Raw genomic sequence first — 20,823 nt, forward strand, 5'->3', positions numbered from 1 at the left:
ACACACAAATCCAAGCTACGTGCTCCTGGTCTGTGGCAGACAGCGTCACGGTGGAGATGGGTCCCAGGGAGCAGGCAGTGTTGAAGGAGGACCACGACACGGGGGTCACGAGCACGGGCTCTGGTGCAGAGCCCCGGGCTCGAGACCTACACCACCACTTCCTGGCTGTGTGCCCGTGAGGAAGTCAATCCACCTCTCTGCCTTTTGGGCGCCCACCTCTCACCAGATTACCAATCCTCAATGTTAGGGGAGGGGGTCACTGTGGGGGCTGAGTTGCTGCTGCCACTTCTACCACATTATTCCTGCCGCATCACCATCATCAAGTGACAACAGCAGCTCAGAATGCCAGAATGCCAAAGCACCCCCAAGGGACTGTTATCCTGTCCTGCTACAGGATCAGCCGGGGTCATCTGGCACAGCCTGTTGGAAAAGACACTACTCTGCAACCCGCCCCAGTCCTACCCTACCGCTGACCTGGAAGCATCCACAATAGCTATTTTAAAACAGGCCACTAGGGACACTCCCATCACAGCGCAGGACGGTGCCACGCCTCGGAGCCTAGACTCTGGGCCAAAGGGCCATGGGTCCATCCTGGCTCTGTTACCTCTGAGCTGTGTGACCTTAAACAAGGCACATAACCTCTGTGGGCCTCAGGTGCCTCATCTGGGCGATAATCAGTCTATCAAACCTGACAGGGCTTTTTGAGGATTAAATGGAAAGCATTCTCAAGAGCGCCTGGGGCTGACAAGCACCAGATCTGAAGAGCGCCTGGGGCCGGCCTCCACTTGAGCCCGTGACACGGCACCCCAGCCTCTGCCGCTCTGGCTGCGAAGGCCTCTCACCGCTCCCCCAGCTCCCCCAGCTTTTCCGTACCGGCTCTGTCCCGGGCCTGGAATATTCCAGGTCTGGTCAGGGCTGCCTCAGCTGCTAACTGGTGGACAGAGGTCTCACCCATCGAAAGTGCCCGTCTCCGCCATAACTCACTAGAACCGCAACGTGCATGTCCCCCAGCACCCCCGTCTTTATTGTTCCTGTAGCATGAGGCAGAGGTTGCCAGCCAGATTCCGGGTTTGAATCTGGTTCTGCCATCCGCTAGCTGAGTGACTTCACTTCTCTCGGCCTTTGTTTTCCCATCCGTAAGTTCTAAGGGTCTCTTTCCCTCCTACCTGTCATCTCCCCAAAGCAGGACCTCGTCCTAATTCGCCTGCACAGAGTAGGCACTCATCAAATGCTTGTTCAACAAACGAAAGAAGGGGTGAATCAATCTATCTGAAGAGCAACCCAGAAACATGTGAGGAAAACCCAGAGACTCCGTGGCCTGCTGTGACCCAATAATCCCCGCTATGGGCATGGGTCCAAAGGAAGTAACTCCAAGAGCAAGAAAAGATGCAATCTGTACATGCTGGCCCGTTCACAGCCAAAACCAGGAAGCTCCCAGGCACGCGAGGCCTAAGCAAAGGGGGCCAGAGGATCCTGCGGAAAATGACCCAGTTGTCATGACCCAAAGCGAGGGGCCAGCCCCAGGCCTGGAGAGGCCATCAGTAAAGAGAGGTTAGCCCTGGCACCCTGGGCTTCATGCTTTCTGCCCAAGAACTAGGGCAGACACAATGCCTAAGAGCGGGATCAGGGGTTAGGGGAGGTTCCAATCAAGGAAAGGGGGAAGGGGGGTGGGGGTATCTTTTTTGCCAGAGAGGTTTACATACCATCAGAGCACATCCTTACACAGCACAGGCACAGCCTAGGGCACTGGGCACATCTCAATTTGTCTAATCCCTCAAACAAACCTATGAGGACACCGGTACCATTACTGTTCTCCGTGTTACAGATGCAGCAACTGAGGCACAAAGTATAAAGGTCTCCTGACATGAGCCAAGAAGGCCATGTTACCCAGAGAACCAGAAGTTAACAGTGGCTAACCTGGGGGGGGGGGGGGGGGGGGGGGGGGGGGGGAGGGGTCAACCTAGAATCACATCACCGTCCGGTACTTCTTCCATCTCTGGTCCTCCCAGATCCTCCGGATTTCCCTTTGGACCAGAGCAGGGACTGCTGTGTAATGATGAAGACGGCCACGGTAACAATGACAACGGATCAGCAATAGTAACAATAACACCACTTAGTAACGGGAGGAGCACATTCGTCCTACTTCAACTGTTTGAATTTTACAACGCTATGAGGTAGGCACAGCTATTATCCCCATTTTGTGCATGAGAAAACGGAAGCACAGAGAGGTGAAGCGACCTGTCCAAGGTCACACAGCAAGCAGCAGAACCAGGGTCTAAGTGGAAGCCACACTGGCAACCTGCACTGTTCTCTCCCTCTAGACATCTTCACATCTGTGGCCTCCGTGAGACAGGGAGGCTGCATGTTTCATTTACCACATGCATATTCCCGGGCATCAGACCTACGGCAATAGAGGGATTAATACACACAAGAGGGAGGGAGGGAGGGAGGTACTGGAAGTTATCATAATGCATCGATTCTAAAACCCAGGTTTCAGGGGCGCCTGGATGGCTCAGTCGCTTGAGCGTCCAACTTTGGCTCAGCTCATGATCTCGTGGTCCGTGAGTTCGAGCCTTACATGGGGCTCACTGCTGTCAGTGCAGAGCCTGCTTAGGATCCTCTGTCCCCCATCTCAACTCCTCCCCCGTTTACGCTCTCCCAAAAATAAAACATAAAAAAAAATTTTTTTTTAAATAATAAAGTAAAACCCAGATTTCTTCACACTTTACTGTGATACCCGTTTCTAACGCTCGGTGCCCCCTTCAACCTCTGCCGGCCGTGTCTTCACAGCAAGGCATCTCTGAAATGGGGATCCTCGTCACCGCTGCCGATCTTTTGGATTCGATGACATGTGGCGCAGCCCGGACCCTTTTCTAATCTAACTCATCTTTAGGGATGGCAAGAGGCTTCTCCCTAAGTTCCGAGAAATAAAGAAGGAAAAATGGGGGTGCCTGGGTGGCTCAGTCTGTTTAGCGTCCAACTTCGGCTTGGGTCATGATCTCACGATCCCGGAGTTCAAGCCCCGTGTCGGGCTCTGTGCTGACAGCTCAGAGGCTAGACCCTGCTTTGGATTCTGTGTCCTCCCTGTCACTCATGCTCTGCCTGACTCTGTCTCTCAAAAAGAAATAAATATTAAAAAGAAGAAGAAGGAGGAGGAGGAGGAGGAGGAGGAGGAGGAGGAGGAGGAGGAGAAATGAAAAACGCCCTTACTGTTTGGCCAAGTGCACCCTAAGGGAGAGCAGGCAGTCAGCCCAGCCCCACCACCTCACTACTGCTCCACAACAACGCCATTAACTCTCACGGAGGGGGCGTAATTGTCGAGCTACCCAGCCGGGCCAGCTGGGGCAAAGCTGCCAACCGCTGATCCGACCATGCCCACCTGCCAGCTGCCTGCCTGTCTCCAGTTCCTTCCCCAGGCCAGGCTGTCTGTGCCAAACCCGGGCAGAGGGGAGGCAGTAAAACCAATCTGACAAACCACAGCCCTTTCCAATGGGGCATGGTCACCAACAGGCCCCATAAGAGAAATCCTCTTGCAAGCAGAGTATTCTTCCCGAAACACGGCACTCGAGTAGGATTTGCCTGGCGAAACGGTTATAATTTCAAGCACCTCAGGGTCCACAGGCTCCCTTCTCCCCAGTTTCTTTTTTTTTAAATTATTTGCTTTTGAGAGAGAGAGAGAGAGAGAGAGAGAGAGACGGAGCATGAGCAGGGCCTCCCCTGCTCAGAGAAGGAGACACAGAATCTGAAGCAGGTTCCAGGCTCCGAGCTGTCAGCACAGAGCTTGATGCGGGGCTTGAACTCACGGACCGCGAGATCATGACCTGAGCCTAAGTTGGATGCTCAACCGACGGAACCACCCGGGCACCCCCTTCTCCCCAATTTCTGTAAGGTGCTGGGAGGGGGTGTTAGGCAATAGTATCCTGAATTCACATCCACAGGTAAACTACAGCACAGCTATTTTTATTGGAGATCCGACATTAGGTGTGGGCACAGACCTGAAAATCACTAGCAGGCTACAACTAGAAACTGTCACAGTCCCCAGTCACCCAGAAGAAGCACTGCACAGAGTTAGGAGACTAGCAAACCGCTGCTGTACCCAAAAGCTGGCAGCATGTGGACTGAGCCAAGGCGAGGGCTTCTCAACCCAGCACTAGTGACATCTGGGCCCCGATGGTTCTTTGTTATAAGGAGAGGAGGGCCTTCCCTGTACATCGTATAACATCAGCAGTGTCTACCCACTAGATGCCAGATGCCCTCCCTCCAGTTAGAACAACCAAAAATGTTTCCAGATGTTGATAAATGTCCCTCATGGGGTAAAATCACCAGGAGGCAAGAACTGCGGGTGTAGGCAGTTTGCAGAACACCCTACTCTTTCCTATGAGTAATGACCTAGTTAAGAGCCATTTGGTAAATATGCGACCATGGCCACCCTGTGACTTCACATGTATAATAAAATATAGGCAGCTTGAATTTAGGATGAATTTATTTGGCTTAAAAAAAATGAATTAGTTTAAAGGAAAGAAGTCATTAAGCACAGGGCAGACGCTACTGGTGGGCTTACTTACTGCCTCTCCCAACTCCCTTCTCCCACTAAAAGACTGAAAAACCAAATGCTCACTTTCCCCATCCACCTTGCACCAAGAAGCGGCCAAGCCCAGGGCAAGGACATCCAGGAAACCCTCAGAGACCGTCGACTCAATGGGGCCAGGCCAGGGGTGAGAGTCCAGCCCCAAAAACACTGAACTTCAGAGGTTCCGTCTCCTGCACGGGGTGCCTAAGAGGGTCCAAGACGTGCCCCTCCAACACCCACCCACTCAAGGCTGGCTTTGCATTTTCCCCAGGAGCTCCCGGTAGAGAGGCTAAAAAACAACGCCAGGACCAACTGCCTCAAGAGGCAACAATTACTGGCAAATTACTTAATTAGGTTCATGATGGCATTTCATCGAGTAAAATATGCTCATTAAAAATGGGTCACATCCAAGATGTACTAGTGAATGAAAACAAAAAAGAATGTGTTTTTACAGATCATCCTTTTTTATTTTTTAATTTTATTTATTTTGAGAGAGAGAGAGAGACAGAGCAGGAGCAGGAGAGGGGGAGAGAATCCGAAGCAGGCTCCAGGCTTCCAGCTGTCAGCACAGAGCCTGACGCAGGGCTCGAATCCAAGAACCATGAGATCATGACTTGAGCTGAAGTTGGATGCTTGATCAACTGAGCCACCCAGGTGCCCCCCCACCCCGCTTCCTTGTGTTCAAAAGATACTATATATGTTTAGCATCCGTGGAGAAAACAGACTGATTTGAAAGTTAAAACGCCAATCTACCAATATGAGATTATCTCCAGAGAGTGCAGTTATGGAAGATTTTCTTTTGACTGTACTCGTCTCTGAACTGTTTCATTTTATACTGTATCTCTTATAATATCAGACCAAGAAGAGAGGAAAAGAAAAAGTCCCTTTAAATAATCCAATCACTGCCATGTTTGCAGAAAACCTGGAACTGTCCAAGTATGTGAATGTCAGCTGCACTCAGTCATCTCAACCTGCCTTCCCTTGTTCATCAGTGATTTAAATACTCAAGCACATCTTCTGATTCCTAACCTATAGAGAAAACCATGGGAAAAATGAATTTCCCCACACATTAGCTGATACGCGACACCTCGGCTTGCCTCTCCCAGACCTGGGAACCCACCCTGCCCCCAGACACCCTGTAACAACTGGGCCAATTAACTTGAATTGTCTCAGACGCTGGGGGCAGGTGTCTGAATCCCTGGGGTCAGGCTGGGCTCTGTTGCAACTCTGCCAAGGCCTGTGTGGGGCCGGAGGCCACAAGGAGATGATCAACCAGAAGAGAATCACCACACCCGAAATGCCCCCTCCACTGCCCTCCACGGTCTACCGCTGTCCCCTATCGTCCAGCCGCCTCCTCCACAACCACAGCTGGTGTCTGCTCGCCCTCTGCTAAGCGCTCTGTACACGGCACCTCCTCCTCACAACGGTGTCAGATAGGCAACGTGATCGCGATTCCCACTTTACAGCTGGGGAAACTGAGGCTCCCAGAAGTTAAGGAACTGTCACATGCTGGGCAGTGGCAGGACGGATTTTCAAACTCAGGCTCCTGAATCTGGCCTCCTGACCCCACCCATGTTCTTCCCTCGCTTTCTCTGGAACTGCACTTTCTTGTCCGAAGCAGCCCCATGCCTTCAGCCGCCAATGCTCGTCCCTCCCCGCCCAGTACCCCCTTTGAAAAGAAAGAGGCTCTGACTCAGGGCTGATCATCTACCTTGTGTCTTTTTTCCTTGACCTTGACTTAGTTACTTAATGATCTTGAGGAAGATGGCTTATCAAAGGGCTCCTAGATAATCTAACCAAGTTATTTAGTTATTTATTTAGTTGATTACCAACCAAATTGCTTAGTCACCTTCCTAGCATCGGCAGCTCCAAATTCTGCCTGGGCCACTGGCCTCCAGTCTATCAGGTTGACTGGAGGGACCAGAGAAGACACTGTCACTTATGCGTACCTATCATCTGCCCATAGTAATAAAAACAATAATGGGGATGGTTAGACCCTGCTAGAATGGCAAATTAACTCAACCCCTTTTATTTTTTTTTTTAATTTTTTTTTTTTAACGTTTATTTGTTTTTGAGACAGAGAGAGACAGAGCATGAACAGGGGAGGGGCAGAGAGAGAGGGAGACACAGAATCCGAAACAGGCGCCGGGCTCTGAGCTGTCAGCACAGAGCCTGACGCGGGGCTCGAACTCACGGACCGTGAGATCATGACCTGAGCTGAAGTCGGACGCTTAACCGACCGAGCCACCCAGGCGCCCCTCAACCCCTTTTAAAAAACAAGGCTCTAGGAGCACCTGGGTGGCTCAGTCAGTTAAGCGTCTCTTCATCTCAGCTCAGGTCATGATCTCACAGTTTGTGACACTGAGTCCCACACCAGGCTCCCTGCTGACAGTAGCAGAGCCTGCTTGAGATTCTCTCTCCCTCTGTCTCTGCCCCTCCCCTGCCTGTACGTACTTTCTCCCTCTCTCTCAAAATAAAGAAATAAACATTTAAAAAAAAGTCTCTAGCTACAGTGAAATCTTTTCAAATGTTCTAAGATACTCACTCCACCCCTGAGAATATGTTCTAAAAGTCAACAGGCACAATCCACGAGACACTGTTACAATGTTTTCTTTAAAAGAAAAAAAAAAAGAGAGAGAGAGAGAGAGACAGCAATCTAAATGTCAAACCACAGGTAGTAATTATATAAATTATAGTTCACCAATACAAGGAACAACTGCTTCCACGTTGTATAATTTAAAAAGTTACACAGGACCGTGGGAAAATCCTGACAACAGTAAATGAAAAACATAAGACTGAAAATAATACGCACTGGCCACATGCGACCTTGGAAACTGCACACAAACCTGGATGAGAATCAGATGGTAACCCACCAGTAAACAAACAGTGGCCTGTGGGAAAATACCTGTGGCTCACCTGACTAAGGGGCAAACTCCCAATATATCAAGAGCTCCTGCAAATCAACAGGAAAAAGATGAAAAACACACTCACGGAAAAGAACACGCCTATCACTGGGAAATATATTGCTGGATGCTCAGCTTCTAACCTAAAGTGAAATGCAAACACCAATAAGGCATTTTTTAACCCATCACACTAACAAACTTGTTTACGCCCAGTGCTTGGGATGATGCAAAGAAAGGGGAATTCTCATTCACCGTCAGTGGCAATGGACTTGCTACATTTTCCTTTCTGGAAAATAACCAGCTGATACCTATTTTAAAAATTTTACAGGGGGTGCCTGGGTGGCTCAGTCGGTTGGGCGTCTGACTTCGGCTCAGGTCATGATCTCGCAGTCTGTGAGTTCGAGCCCCGCGCCGGGCTCTGTGCTGACAGCTCAGAGCCTGGAGCCTGTTTCAGATTCTGTGTCTCCCTCTCTCTCTGACCTTCCCCCATTCATGCTCTGTCTCTGTCTCAAAAATGAATAAATGTTAAAAAAAAAAAATTAAAAATTTTACAGAATTCCGACCCATGTACAAGGATGCTTACTGGAGCACTGTTCACAGGAAAGAAAAATGGAAAATCATGCAAGCAGTGGTTACTGATAGGGAAGTGACTGAGTTAATTATAACAAATCTGCAAGTTGGAATATTAAATAATTATGAATATTACATATTATATTAAATATCATTATGTTAGGGGTGCCTGGGTAGCTCAGTCAGTTAAGTGTCTGACTCTTGACTTCGGCTCAGGTCATGATCTGTTTGTGGGTTCAAGTCCCACATTGCGCTCTACACACACAACGTGGAACCTGCCTGAGATTCTCTCCTGCCCACCCCCCGCGCCTCCCCAGCTCCTGCACCTGCACACATTCTCTCAAAAATAATATTTAAAAAATATATTATGTAATACGTAAAGAGTATTATATAAATTCTATGTATTGACATGTATCATGTTAAGTGGAATTAAAAAGCAGAGTGAGGTGTCTGGGTGGTTGAGTAGTACATGTGACTCTTGATCTCAGGGTCGTGAGCTTACGCCCCCCGTTGGGCATGGAGCCCACCTGAAAAAATCTTTTAAATAAACAATAAAATAAAAATCCCTATGATGACTGCGTTGTAACAAAAAGTGTCGCACTTATAATTCACGCAACGGACGAAACCAGAAAGCTTACGTGTAAAAAATTAAATCGAGTTGCATCAGCATGATGGGATTCTCAAACTTTACATGTCGTTCAACTGTTGACATAAATGCACTTTTGAAATGACAGAGAAGGCAAAGAATTTTAAAATTCAACCATATATATTTCTTTAATGGGAGCAAAACCAAGCACTCTCCAGACAGAACTCCTTAGAATGTACGGTTTAACGCAGCTGGACAAAAACCCTCTCCTGTAGGAGGGAAGCAACGTGAACCTGGTCAAGGTCCAGCTTGCTTCCCCGCCTCATCAGGCCGGCAACACGACGGGTGCTTAATAAATGCTGCTGGGTGGTGGGTCCATGAGTGCACAGCGGCCACTAGGCGATCAGAACTATCAAATTTTCAAAGCGCAGGTCCCCTCGTCCCAGCCATTCCTCAGGGAGGAACTTATTCTGCTGAGTCATTTACATCTACTCGCATGCAAAGATGAGTGCCCGGGGAATGCTCCAGGCAGGACTGTTTATCATGCCAAAATTCTGGAACGAAGACCCACAGAGACAAAGCTGGGGCGGAGGTGAGTACATGGCACAGTCATGTGACGGAAAAATGTATGGCTTGTAAAGAAGTGATATTTCCTTTTTCTTTCCATCTGCAGGGACTTAATGTGGAAAAAAAAATTGACACTGCTATTTTTTTTTTAATTTTTTTTAACGTTTATTTATTTTTGAGACAGAGAGAGACAGAGCATGAACGGGGGAGGGTCAGAGAGAGGGAGACACAGAATCTGAAACGGGCTCCAGGCTCTGAGCTGTCAGCACAGAGCCCGACGCGGGGCTCGAACTCACCGACCGTGAGATCATGACCTGAGCCGAAGCCGGCCGCTCAACCGACTGGGCCACCCAGGCGCCCCACTGCTATTTTTTTTTTAATCGTTATTTAATTTATTTTGAGAAAGACAGGGAGAGAGAGAATCCCAAGCAGGGTCCTTGTGGTCAACACAGAGCCCCATGCAGGGCTCGCTCTCACGTATGGGAGATCACGACCTGAGCTGAAATCAGGAGTCACACTTAACTGACTGAGCCACCCAGGCGCCCCAATTTTGGCTTTTAAGTGAAGGGAGCAAAATACGGAACATTAGTTAGAATACAAACCCACCTAGGGAGGAACAAAAGATATCCATACGCCCTCACCCTTTCATACATATTTGCGTATGCTTGGCATTTTTTCTAGGACTCCCAAGAAACTCTATCATCAATGGCCACCAAAGAAGGAGGGGGAAGAACTAAACATCTGCTTTCCTGCTGTAGAGACTATTCACATTTTTAAAAATAATAGCACAATCAAAACAGTTACCACCCAAGATCTTCACGCTATCAGCCAGATCAATTGAACATCTAGTTTTAAAAGAGTTTTCCTTGGGGCGCCTAGCTGCCTCAGGTGGAAGAGCATGCAACTCTTGATCTCAGGGTTGTGAGTTCCAGCCCCATGGCGGGTGCAGAAATTACTTAGAAATAAAACTGAAAAAAAAATAAATAAATAAAGGAAAAAGAATAAGAGTTTCTTAGCAATTTAAAGAGAGTCATCTTAACTGGTCAGGAAACGCCTTTGGAAGAGAATCAAGGGCAGCTGGGAGTGGGGAATCCCAACTCGGTCTGACCCTGAAGGGTTTTCAACTGTGCTTCGGAAACAGGAGACTCATAAAAAGTATACATTGAATTTCACTATAAAAACCTGAGACTCGTTCCCACCTAAATGGATCAGAGGCCCATGCCTCTGCAAGTATTGGTGTTTCCTCGCCAAGCTTCCTCTTTGGAATTTTCAGGCCCTAATTATTAGCCCAAGCCATTTTATTGGTGCTTTATGCCTTTTTGCAGAATGCTGCGGCCAAGAGTTTTATGAGATGGGCTCTGTAGTTCTGTGGAGTTAAACTCTGCAATACTCTGACCACTCCAGGCACCCCAGGGTCTTTGCACTTGGAGTTCTTGTTACCTAATACTTCCTCCCCCTAGTCCTTTCATGGCCAGCTTTGCCGTTCAGATCACAGGTCAAATGTTACCTCCTCTGCAAGGCTGTCCCTGGGTATCCCTCTATCACAGCTCGCACGCCATGCCAGGTCCTCTGGTTTATGTCCTTGTGGCACTTACCACGCCCCAGAATTATTGTGGTCATTCCTAGTGTAAGCTCCGTGAGCATATGCACCTCATCTCCTTTGTTTGTGGCTGCACTTCGAGCGCCCTCCCCACAACAGGGCCGCAGGCACACAGATGTTCAGTTAACAAGACTAAATCGATGAACAGTTGTAGGAGGAACAAGAGATGAAATCCAGGGTTGGGACACCCTGGGGGCTCAGTCGGTTAAGCGTCCAACTTCGGCTCAGGTCATGATCTCACGGTTTCTGGGTTCGAGCCCCACGTCAGGCTCTGTGCTGACAGCTCAGGGCCTGGAGCCTGCTTTGGATTCTGTGTCTCCCTCGCTCTCTCTACCCCTCCCCCACTCATTCATTTTCTTTCTATCTCAAAAACAAAACACTGAAAGAAAAAAAAAAAAAAACAGAAATCAAATCCAGTGTTTTAAAAGACCACTCTCAAGCTCTGCATACCAGGAAAACTTTCATAAATGCTCTGCAAAGAGGAGGGCGTCTCCAATCAAGTAGCCACCTACGAGGCCAATAAAAGGTAAATCAATAAAAGGTAAACAGAGATTCTCAAAGGAAGGGAAAAGCCCCATAAAACCTCAATTACTACCTCCCCAGTCATCTAGACCCATTTTCCAGGACTTGGCAACCTCCCCCAGGACATGAATCCCACAATTAAGCTAAAGGGATACTTAAGTGGAGCCTCAACTTGGTGACTGCCCATCTATCCCGAGGCAGTTTAAAAAGAGGGAGCAAAGCTTCAAAGCCAACCTCGACAGAGAGGTGTTTTCGCCCTGGGACTGCACCATCACACACACTAGGACCAGAAGGGAAAGGATTCCTGTCGAAAAGCAGAGCCCTCAGTGGAAACAGGCAAATGGCACGGAAAAGGCTGCAACCTCCTTCGTCGCGTAATTGGAGGTGAACCTTCTTAACGTCTCATTAAGCTTCTCCAAGGCAACCCCTATAAGCCAATTACATGAGGCGTACAACAGCCTAAAATCTCTGGGGAAAACGCAAGGGCGAGGGCAAGGCTTGCCCCCAATTTATTCTCCAGATTCCTCTACGCCAACGGCTGTGTGACTTCACCACCAAAGGGACATGTGGCAGCGTCTGGAGGGAAAGGTGCTGTCACAACACGGGGAGGTAGACACCAAGGAGACCGCTGGACATCCCGCAGTGCACAGGGGAGCCCTCACAGCAGAGGATTATCTGGCCCCAAATGTCAAAGTGCTCAGGCTGAGAAACTGTGCTGTGCCTCCACCTCCCCAAACCGGCTTCCTCAAAGGGTCACCGTCAACCCCCAGCCCTCCAGAGCTAAGTATAGGTTCACTACCGCCATCGGGAGACGCTGTCCCAGTTTCCACGCCAGGCTGGGGGAAACACCTGCCTCAGGATGTTCGAGTCCTTGTCATTCTTCCAAATCCTTTTATTAGCGCTTTCTCTTTGCAAAATGTTCAGACAAGTTTTGATGGGCTAGAGGTTTACTAACCATTAAGATATGATAATAACAGCTAGACCTCATCCCACCATGAGAATCTAGAGCCAACATACGACACGAGAGGCTGGTTTCAAATGCCTCGGGCATCAATGGCAATGAGTTTATCCGCCCCCCTCCAGCAGACATGACCTTGATAAAGCCAGGGGTCTCTGCACCATTAAATAACCAATCAGATGGACCCCAGGCATTTCACCAAGAGCTTGGGCTTCAAGGCTACCAGTGCCAGGTGAGTTGTCTCAGTGAAGGAAGCAGACAGGGTGAGGAAACACAATGAAAAACAGCCAGGGACGGACGCTGGGCTCAAGGAGGAGGAGGGCTTGCAGCAAACGGGGGCCAGCAGAGGTCTGTTCCAGGGAGGGCAGCCTGCCCTCTCCCCACCGCCCCCAGTGACCACAACCATGTACAAATGCACCCTCCCCCCCCTTCCCGTTTATCAGATCTCCTGATTTGTCAGAAGTCAGGAATCCACATTTTTCCGTGAACTCTTTCAATCAGTAAACAGTAGCGATTACAAGTAATCCACAATTAAAATAAGGCCAAAGCAGCACACTGGTGGACTAGATCTGATCCCCTGTTTGAAACCCGTACCTCAGACACTCTTATTTATTTTTAATGTTTACTTTTGCGAGAGAGCGAGTGCATGTGAGCAAATGGGGTAAGAGAAGAGTACGAAAGGGACAGAGGATCCAACGCAGGCTCTGTGTGGACAGCAGAGAGCCCGATGCAGGGCTCGAACTCGAGAACCGTTAGATCGTAGCTTGACGCTGAACCGACTGAGCCACCAAGGTGCCCGCTCATATTTAAATGCTGACTGAGCCTACTTATGTTTGAGGCGCTGAGTCCTGGGACAAGAGGGAGGGGCAAGACTCAGTGCTGACCCTTGCAAGGTAGAGTCTATGCCATCATTGGTGGAAGCTAGAGGGCTTGGTCTCCGTGGGTATCCAATCCAGACAGGTGAGTGACTATTCTGTCCTAAGAGATGTCTGGGAAGACGCTGCAACCCAGCTCAAGAACCATTCCAGTCTTTGCGTCATTTATTCCTTTCACAAATATTTACTGGGCACCTACTATATCCCAGGCACCATTGTACCGTGGAGATAAACACAGGCCAAAAAAAAAAAAAAAAAAAACCCACAAAAAACAAAAACCTGCCCCTGTGGAGTTGACCTGTTTGTGGGAGTTTACAGAAAATAAACAAAGTAAGTAAAATATCTGATGTATTAGATTAGTTCAAGGGGGTGTGGGGACGTGTACAGGACAGAGTGCAGAGAAGGACTGGGGGCACAAGGAAGTGGCAGGGAGTTAGAGAAAAGCTGCCTGAGGTGACATGTGACCAAACATTTGAAGGTAAAGGAACATTCCAGGCAAGGAAACAAGTGCAAAGGCCCTGAGGCAGGCTAGAAACCACTGTGGCAGGAGCAAAATGAGACAGAAAGTAGTAGGTGACGAGGTCAGAGAGGTGATGGGGCTCCTGCTGACTCCTGTAGGTCTAAACCTTTTCACTTCTACCTGAGGGAGGTGGGGAGCCACTGCAGGGTTTCATGCACAAGAGGGACAAGACCTGACCTGCGTCTTGAACAGGACCCTGCTAGCTGCTGAGGTGAGACTAGACCGTAGGGGGTCAAGGACCGAAGCAGGGAGAGCGGTGAGGGGGGAATGTTCAACTCCTGGAGTGAGCTGAGCAACGGTGGCTCCGGCCAAATGAGGTGGGGGTGGCGGCCAGCTGTGAGAAGCTGGCAGATTTGGAAACATTCTGAAGCAAGCGGCAACAGCGGAGGCGTGGCAAGGGAGGGAAGGCGACGGTCAAGGGTGCTGCGGGTTTGGGGCCTGGGCCTCCGAGGACGGGGCTGACGGTAACTGAGATGGGGAGGGTCCGAAGTCCCGCTTGGGACACGTCAGGTTGGAGATACCCACCCACAAGACATCTCCCGGGGCGGGGTGATACCTACTCCTAAAAGTTGAATCCCCCACCACATTCAAAAGGTGACGCACCTCCAAAAGTATCACAAACAGACCCGGTCCAGCTGGGGGAAGGCCCGGGAACCCCAAATCGGCTCTTGCCCTGCCCTGTCCCCTCAAAGGTTCCTCCTTTCTCCTCCCAGAGCCATTTGCCTTCTTACCTCAGGCCCATCATGCCGCCATTCTGGCCTTTGAATTCCTGCAGGAACGGATGGGGTGAGGGGAGGACCATCCAGGGTCCCTTTCGGCTCTAACAATCCAAAGGAAGGTAGAGGAAGGCAAAGGGATCGGTCTGAAAACCTACAGAAAACTTGGGGCGGGGGGGGGGGGGGTTAGGGGTGCAATTTGGCTGTTCAAAGACTGTTGTGAACCCAGGAGGAACTATAAGAGATAAATACACTCACTCCAAGGCCAGATGTCACCCCAAGAGAAATTTCTAACGGCTTCTAAAATATTCCCTTTTCTCCCAGCCCTTGGCTGCTTATTCACATAGTCAGGGATTTCGTGTGTTCTCCACGGCAAACGGGAGCTCAGGGGCCAAGTATGAGCAGGACTCCATGAACGGCAACACAGACCTGCTACTTCTATTAGCCACTCTCAGCGACAGCAAGTGCAGCAGCAAAAACTAACTAGAGAATTCCAGCTGGTGTGGACCGCTGACAATTACTGGACGCTAACTGTATACTCAACAGCAATACCCTATGCAACTGCCAAGGATTTGCTCATTTGATCCTTGGGCCACCGGTCTTTGCTTAGTATTGCGTTGTCCCCCGTTTCCCACACGGGGAAACCGAGGCACGCAGAGAAATCACTCGCCAAAACTGCAGAGCCAGGATTTGAAGCCCGGGGACGCAGGCACTCGCTCTGAGGCACCACAGTGCACTGCTTACTAATTTGTTTCTCCGACTTTTTGACATTTTTCCGATTTTTCTATGCTGGGTCTGCAACATAATAAATATTTTTAAAAAATTAACCCACAAGGAGGGGCAGCTGGGTGGCTCAGTCAGCTGAGTGTCTGACTTCTGCTCAGGTCATGATCTCACAATTCGTGGGTTCAAGCCCCATACCGGGCTCTGTGCTGACAGTGCGGAGCCGGGAGCCTGCTTAGGATTCTGTCTCTCCCTCTCTTTCTGCCCCTCCCCCACTTGCACTCTGCAAGTGTGTGTGTGTGTGTGTGTGTGTCTCTCTCTCTCTCAAAAAATAAATAAATATTTTTATTTTATTAAATTTTATTAAATTTATAAATATATATATTTATAAATGTTTTAATAATTTTTTATAAATTTTATTAAAATTTATAAATTTTTATAATATATATAAATATAAATTTATAAATTTATATAAAATTTATTAAATTTTATTAAAATTTTTTTTTAAGTTACCCACAAGGAGAGACTCCTATTCCCAACCACCATACAAACACCAGCCACAAAACAGCCCTTCTTACCAGCATTGGTGGGAAAAACAAGCTGGTGCTGGTAAACCCAGCACCTATCTGAGTAAAGAAGCACCTCTTCTCTCCCTCCAGAGCATTTGCCTAAGTGAAGGTGGTTAAGTCCCTGGAACCCACACCGTGGGCCATTTCCACATTCTGGTTCTTCTGGACTTTTCAGTTCACAGGGCAGAGGCAGGCAGTGGCCCAGGAACAAAGCTCTGATAAGAGTCTCACGTGGGCCAGTCCCTTTAATTTCGAAACACAAGGCCTTGGTCACAGAGAAGCCAAGTATAAGGGGTGGGGGAAAGGGGAGGCAGCAGCCCCATCCCTCCGCCCCCTCCCCAGCTGAAGAAAATGAGAATCCACAGGAAGGACAAGCAACTAGAAATATACAACTTCACCTTCAGAAAGAAGGGACTCTAATCGGGGCACAGGCTGAGCCTCCTATACAAATGATCTCATTTACTTTTCAAACAACCCTAAGAATTGGGGCTTTTTTGGATCCTGCCCCCATTTTACAGATGAGGAAACTGAGGCACAGAAAAGTAAAGTGGCTTCCCTCTCCCAGCCTGGAGTGTGCCGCCCTAGAAAACACAGAAAGTAGGGTGCCTGGGTGGCTCCGTGGGTGAAACGTCCGACTTCGGCTCAGGTCATGATCTCACATCTTGTGGGTTCCGGCTCCACATTGGGCTCTGTGCTGACAGCTCAGAGGCTGGAGCCTCTTCCAATTCTGTGTCTCCATCTCTCTCTGCCCCTCCCCTGCTCACTTGCGTGTGCTCTCCCTCTCTCTCAAAAATGAATACACATTAAAAACAAAAATTTTTTTAAACACAGAAACTACCTGCTTTCTGTTACATTTGGTTTCTCTAGCTACCTAGAAGTTCTCACGCTGCAGTGGCCAGCTTTGAAACTCTGCTTCCAAGCTCCAAACCCTCCCTCCCCCACCCAAAACTGGGGCATCCAGGAATCCAGAAGAAGGGACAGAGGAAAGTCTGCAAGGGCAAAGACTCGGAAAAAGGGAGGGTCTGGCAACCAAGGCCATACATTGCCTGCCCCAAGCAAAACAACCATGTGGTAATTTCTGTAGCAAAAAGTCCAAAGAGAAAGAGGAAAAAAAAAAAAAAGACACAATTGGTTTTCCTGGATGAACTTCTTAAGCTAAATAAACAGAGTACCCCCAAACACACTTTGCTTTGGAAAACCTCATTAACCATCAACTGCCAGTTGTCACTAATAAAGTCCATCCTGATGCAAAATGTGATTCCCAGTCAACCTATTTTTTTTTTCCCCTGTGTAATCTAAGATAAGAAAATAAACAAGGAAGCACTCCAAAATTCACAGCAACACTAGACCAGATCTCCCTCTGGATCCTTGCAAAAATAATCTTGCGGCTGTTACACCTGGCAGAGGGAACAGGGATTCCACAGGTTTTCCAAACGGAGTCCTACTTTGCAAATGCTCTGTCCTCCAGTCCCCCAGACCCCGAATGCAAAAGTTATCTGTCAGATTCCCAGCCCTAGAGTCAATCTCTCATCCTATCAGCCTGAAATCTGGGAGATGTACTAAGGTGTATTTGATTGTTCTACCAAACGACACCCCCCCCCCCAAACAAAGCCTTCCCCTGGGGCCCTCAAGGATGACTTTTTCAACACTACAAAGGCAGCAGGCAAGGGAAGGGCCACAAAACAGAACAAGGAGGTATTTTTGGATGCTAATCACCAGCTCCTAAGAGCCAAGGCTGTTTCTCTCTCCTGAATCCAAGACAAAAGAGGGAAAACAAAACTATCCTGTCCAGGTTCTCCTACTGTGTTTCCCAATAATCAAGAGAGTGTGCCACAGACGTGCCCTCCTGGAACAAAGAGGTAAATCGCATTAGAGGGAAGCTAAAGCCCAAGACAGTGGGGATTAAACCACAGAAAGGGAACTCAGGAGCCAGGCCAGCACTGAGCATGCAGAGGAAAACTTGCCAGGGAAAAAGCCACGTGCATCCCCACAGACAGGAGCCTCACATTACAGAGGTGGGACGGCCCTGCACCCCAAACCTGACAGAAGGGCCCGGTGAGGCAGCGGGGGACAGCCCTACCTTCTTTCCTGGCTGTTCCCCAAACTTCCCATATCCTTCCCGTTTCCCCAAACCCCCCTATAGTAATTAAGCAGACAGAAAGTAAAAGATGGCAAAAATACGTAACCACAGGAGCGTAATGTTGATGCAGCACAACCAGGGAAGGGGCAAACATCCCTTCCTCCAGCCCGAGCCTCTTCCCAGCTCAGCCCTTTGGGAATGGGGCGTTCTTGGTGAAAGGGGGGACCCCAATCCACAAAAGACATGGGAGAACTTAAGCCGGGAAACCACCCCCTGTGCCGCCGCCCTCCCCCCCACCCCAATCCCTGGCGTCCCCTCCCGCGGAAGGTTATTTTTAATTGCAGGGGCAACCGCAAAGCAGGAAGCCCTGTCCCCCAAGCTCTGGCCCCTAACGTTTCCCCTAAAGCCCCGGAGCCGGGCACATGCACAGCCCCTGCCCCGTTCCCGGGAGCTGAGCTGCCCAGGTCCCCCCGCCCCTCCGCTCCGCTCCCATCGGCGGCGCCCGGCGCGGGACCCCCGGGCCGGCTGCGGAGCGGACGAGGCGGCACCGGGCGGCCGCGGGGGGCCGCGGGGGCTGCGGGCCCGGCCCGGCCCGGCCCGCCCGGCGCTTCCCCTCGCGGGCCGGCCTCCCAGCCGGCGGCCGCCCCCTCCCAGCGGTCCCACGCTGCCCGGGCGGCCGCGGAGCACGTACCCAGAAGGGGTCGGAGCCATCGGCGCTGCAGAAGCCCCGGAGCGCCATGCGGCGGGCGGGCGGGCGGGCGGACGGGCCCGGCTGCTGGCGGCTGCTGCTGGCGGCGGCGGCGGCGGCAAGAGGGCGGGAGGCGGCGGCGGAGCGGGCCCGGGGCCGCAACGCCGCCTGGTTGGCCGGCGCGTCACGGGGATGCGGCGCCCCGCCCCGCCCCGCCCCTGCGCCCGGCTCGCCTCCAGCCGCGGGGTGCCGGCGGGCTACGCTGCGCCCCTCGGCGCCCACCCCGGCCGGGACCCGGGCGGGGGTGTGTGTCCTCCAGGAGCTGCGGGGACCCCTGCGGCCGGACCTTGCGACCCGTTTTCCAATCCCGCGGTGGCGACGGCGACAGCAACGGTAATAGTATCGCCAGGAGAAAACAGGTACTGAGCCCTCCGCCAGCCAGGACAGTGCCAAACGGCTTAGCTGTATCCTCATTGGATCCTTACTAGGAGCCCAGAGGTTGAATGACTTCTCCAGGGTCGCCGGGTCAGCCCCGCCAGCTGAGTCCAGAGCTGATACAGAGGACAGAGACAGTAGGAGGTGGATACGCTCATTGGTCTACCCTTCACAGATGGAGAAACTGAGGCCCAGAGAGGTGAAGTGACTTGCCCAAGGTCACACAGCTGCCAACGGCACAAGTGGGATCTGAACCCATGACCCATCTGCGCCAGAGGGGTCATGGTGGGAAGACTCCAGTCTCCATCCCAAACCGTTGTCATCCCCCACATAGGTAGAAAGCACCTTGCCATTTTCTCCATCATCTTTAGCAGCACTCAAATAACCAGGTTTTTGATCCTCTTAGAGGTAAACTGAGGCCTGGAGACATATCTTCCTCAACTCAGGTGGGGGTTACATGGGGCAAACCCATGTTAGGTTGAAAATATCCTATGTTGAAAATGCATTTAGGGGGCACCTGGGTGGTTCAGTCCGTTAAGTGGCCAACTTTGGCTCTTGTCATGATGTTCGGTTCATGATCTTGGCTTCATGAGTTTGAGCCCCACATTGGGCTCTCTGCTGTCAGAGCAGAGCCCGCTTTGGATCCTCTGTCTCCCTCTCTCGGCCCTCCCCTGCTTGTACTCTCTCTCTCTTTCTCTCTCTCTCTCTCAAAATTAAATAAACATTAAAAAAAAAAAAAGAAAATGCATTTAGTGTATCTAAGGTACAGAATATCACAGCTTAGCCTAGCCCACCTTAAATGTACTAAGAACACATACATTAGCCTACAGCTGGGCAAAATCAGATCTAACACAAAGCCTACTTTGTAATAAAGTGTTGAATATGTCCCGTAATTTGTTGAATATTGTACTGAAACTGAAAAACAGAATGGTTGTTAATCAACTTTAACTGCTCTTGATTATGTGACCAACTGGGAGCTACAGCTTGCTGCATGGTGAGAAAGTATCATAGGGCATATCGCTAGCCTGGGACAAGATCCAAATTCAAAATTCCAAGTCCAGTTTCTACAGAATGCATATAGTTTTCACCCCATCGTGAAATCAAAAAATTGTAAGTCAAGCCATCATTTAAGTCTGGAACCACCTGTAGTGATAATTAACAGGCATTCACAGTCATGGGACTTCCTAAAGGCATGTTCTTAGCAATGAACATGAATTAACTTAAATGCTCACAACAACCCCATGAAGTTAGTATTATTATCATGATCCCCATTTTGTGGTTGAGGAAACTGAGCCCCAGAGAGGCAGAGTGATTTGTCAGGGATTACGGAGACAGTAGGGCTACAAACCACTCTTTGAACTCAGGCAGACCGGGAAGGAAGGAATCCGTAACGCTGACCATTTTGCCATACTGCCTCAGCACTGTTTAATGTACATGTAGTTAGTGACAGAGGAGCTGGGACTGGGGCCTGAGTGTCTAAGCTTTCACTGTGACACCAGCAATGCCTTTCCTTCCTTCTCTCCCCCTTAATCCTTTGCCTGATGTATAGTTTCCATCACACACACACACACACACACACCAGCTGCACCAAATAAAACAGGAATGGTGATTGAATGTGAGACATCCCCCCCACCCCCACCCCTGCCAAGGACTTAGGGAGATAGGATTGGTTTCTGTGATTTTTTTATTGGCCGAGGCTCCCCTCAGGGTGAGTTTTTAAGGGATAATTTCTTTCAAGTGATAATGCTCCTTGGCTGGTTGCTTTGAGATTTATACATCTAACGAATACTTATTGAGCATCTATTATACGCCAGGGCTTGCTAGGAACGAGAGAAAGTTGCTGTTCCTATGCAGTTCGCAGTCTTAGGGTTGGGTTTTTTGTTGTTGTTGTTTGATTTTTTTATCTTTAAACCCAACATGGGGCTCGAATTCATGACCCCA

General features: G+C 49.9%; 1 protein-coding gene across 1 annotated transcript in view; it reads right to left on the reverse strand.

Annotated features, from left to right (window-relative positions):
* The window catches only part of ABCC1 (ATP binding cassette subfamily C member 1), a 139,887-nt gene extending 121,377 nt beyond the window's left edge, over positions 1 to 18,510 (reverse strand). Inside the window, exon 1 of the mRNA XM_042921379.1 lies at positions 18,451 to 18,510. Coding sequence (XP_042777313.1) covers positions 18,451 to 18,498 — 48 coding nt within the window. The 5' untranslated portion in view covers positions 18,499 to 18,510. The remainder of the gene's footprint in view (positions 1 to 18,450) is intronic.
* Positions 18,511 to 20,823: the final 2,313 nt, after the last annotated feature.

The sequence above is a fragment of the Panthera leo genome, chromosome E3, assembly GCF_018350215.1.
Source record: "Panthera leo isolate Ple1 chromosome E3, P.leo_Ple1_pat1.1, whole genome shotgun sequence".
Lineage (NCBI taxonomy): Eukaryota > Metazoa > Chordata > Mammalia > Carnivora > Felidae > Panthera > Panthera leo.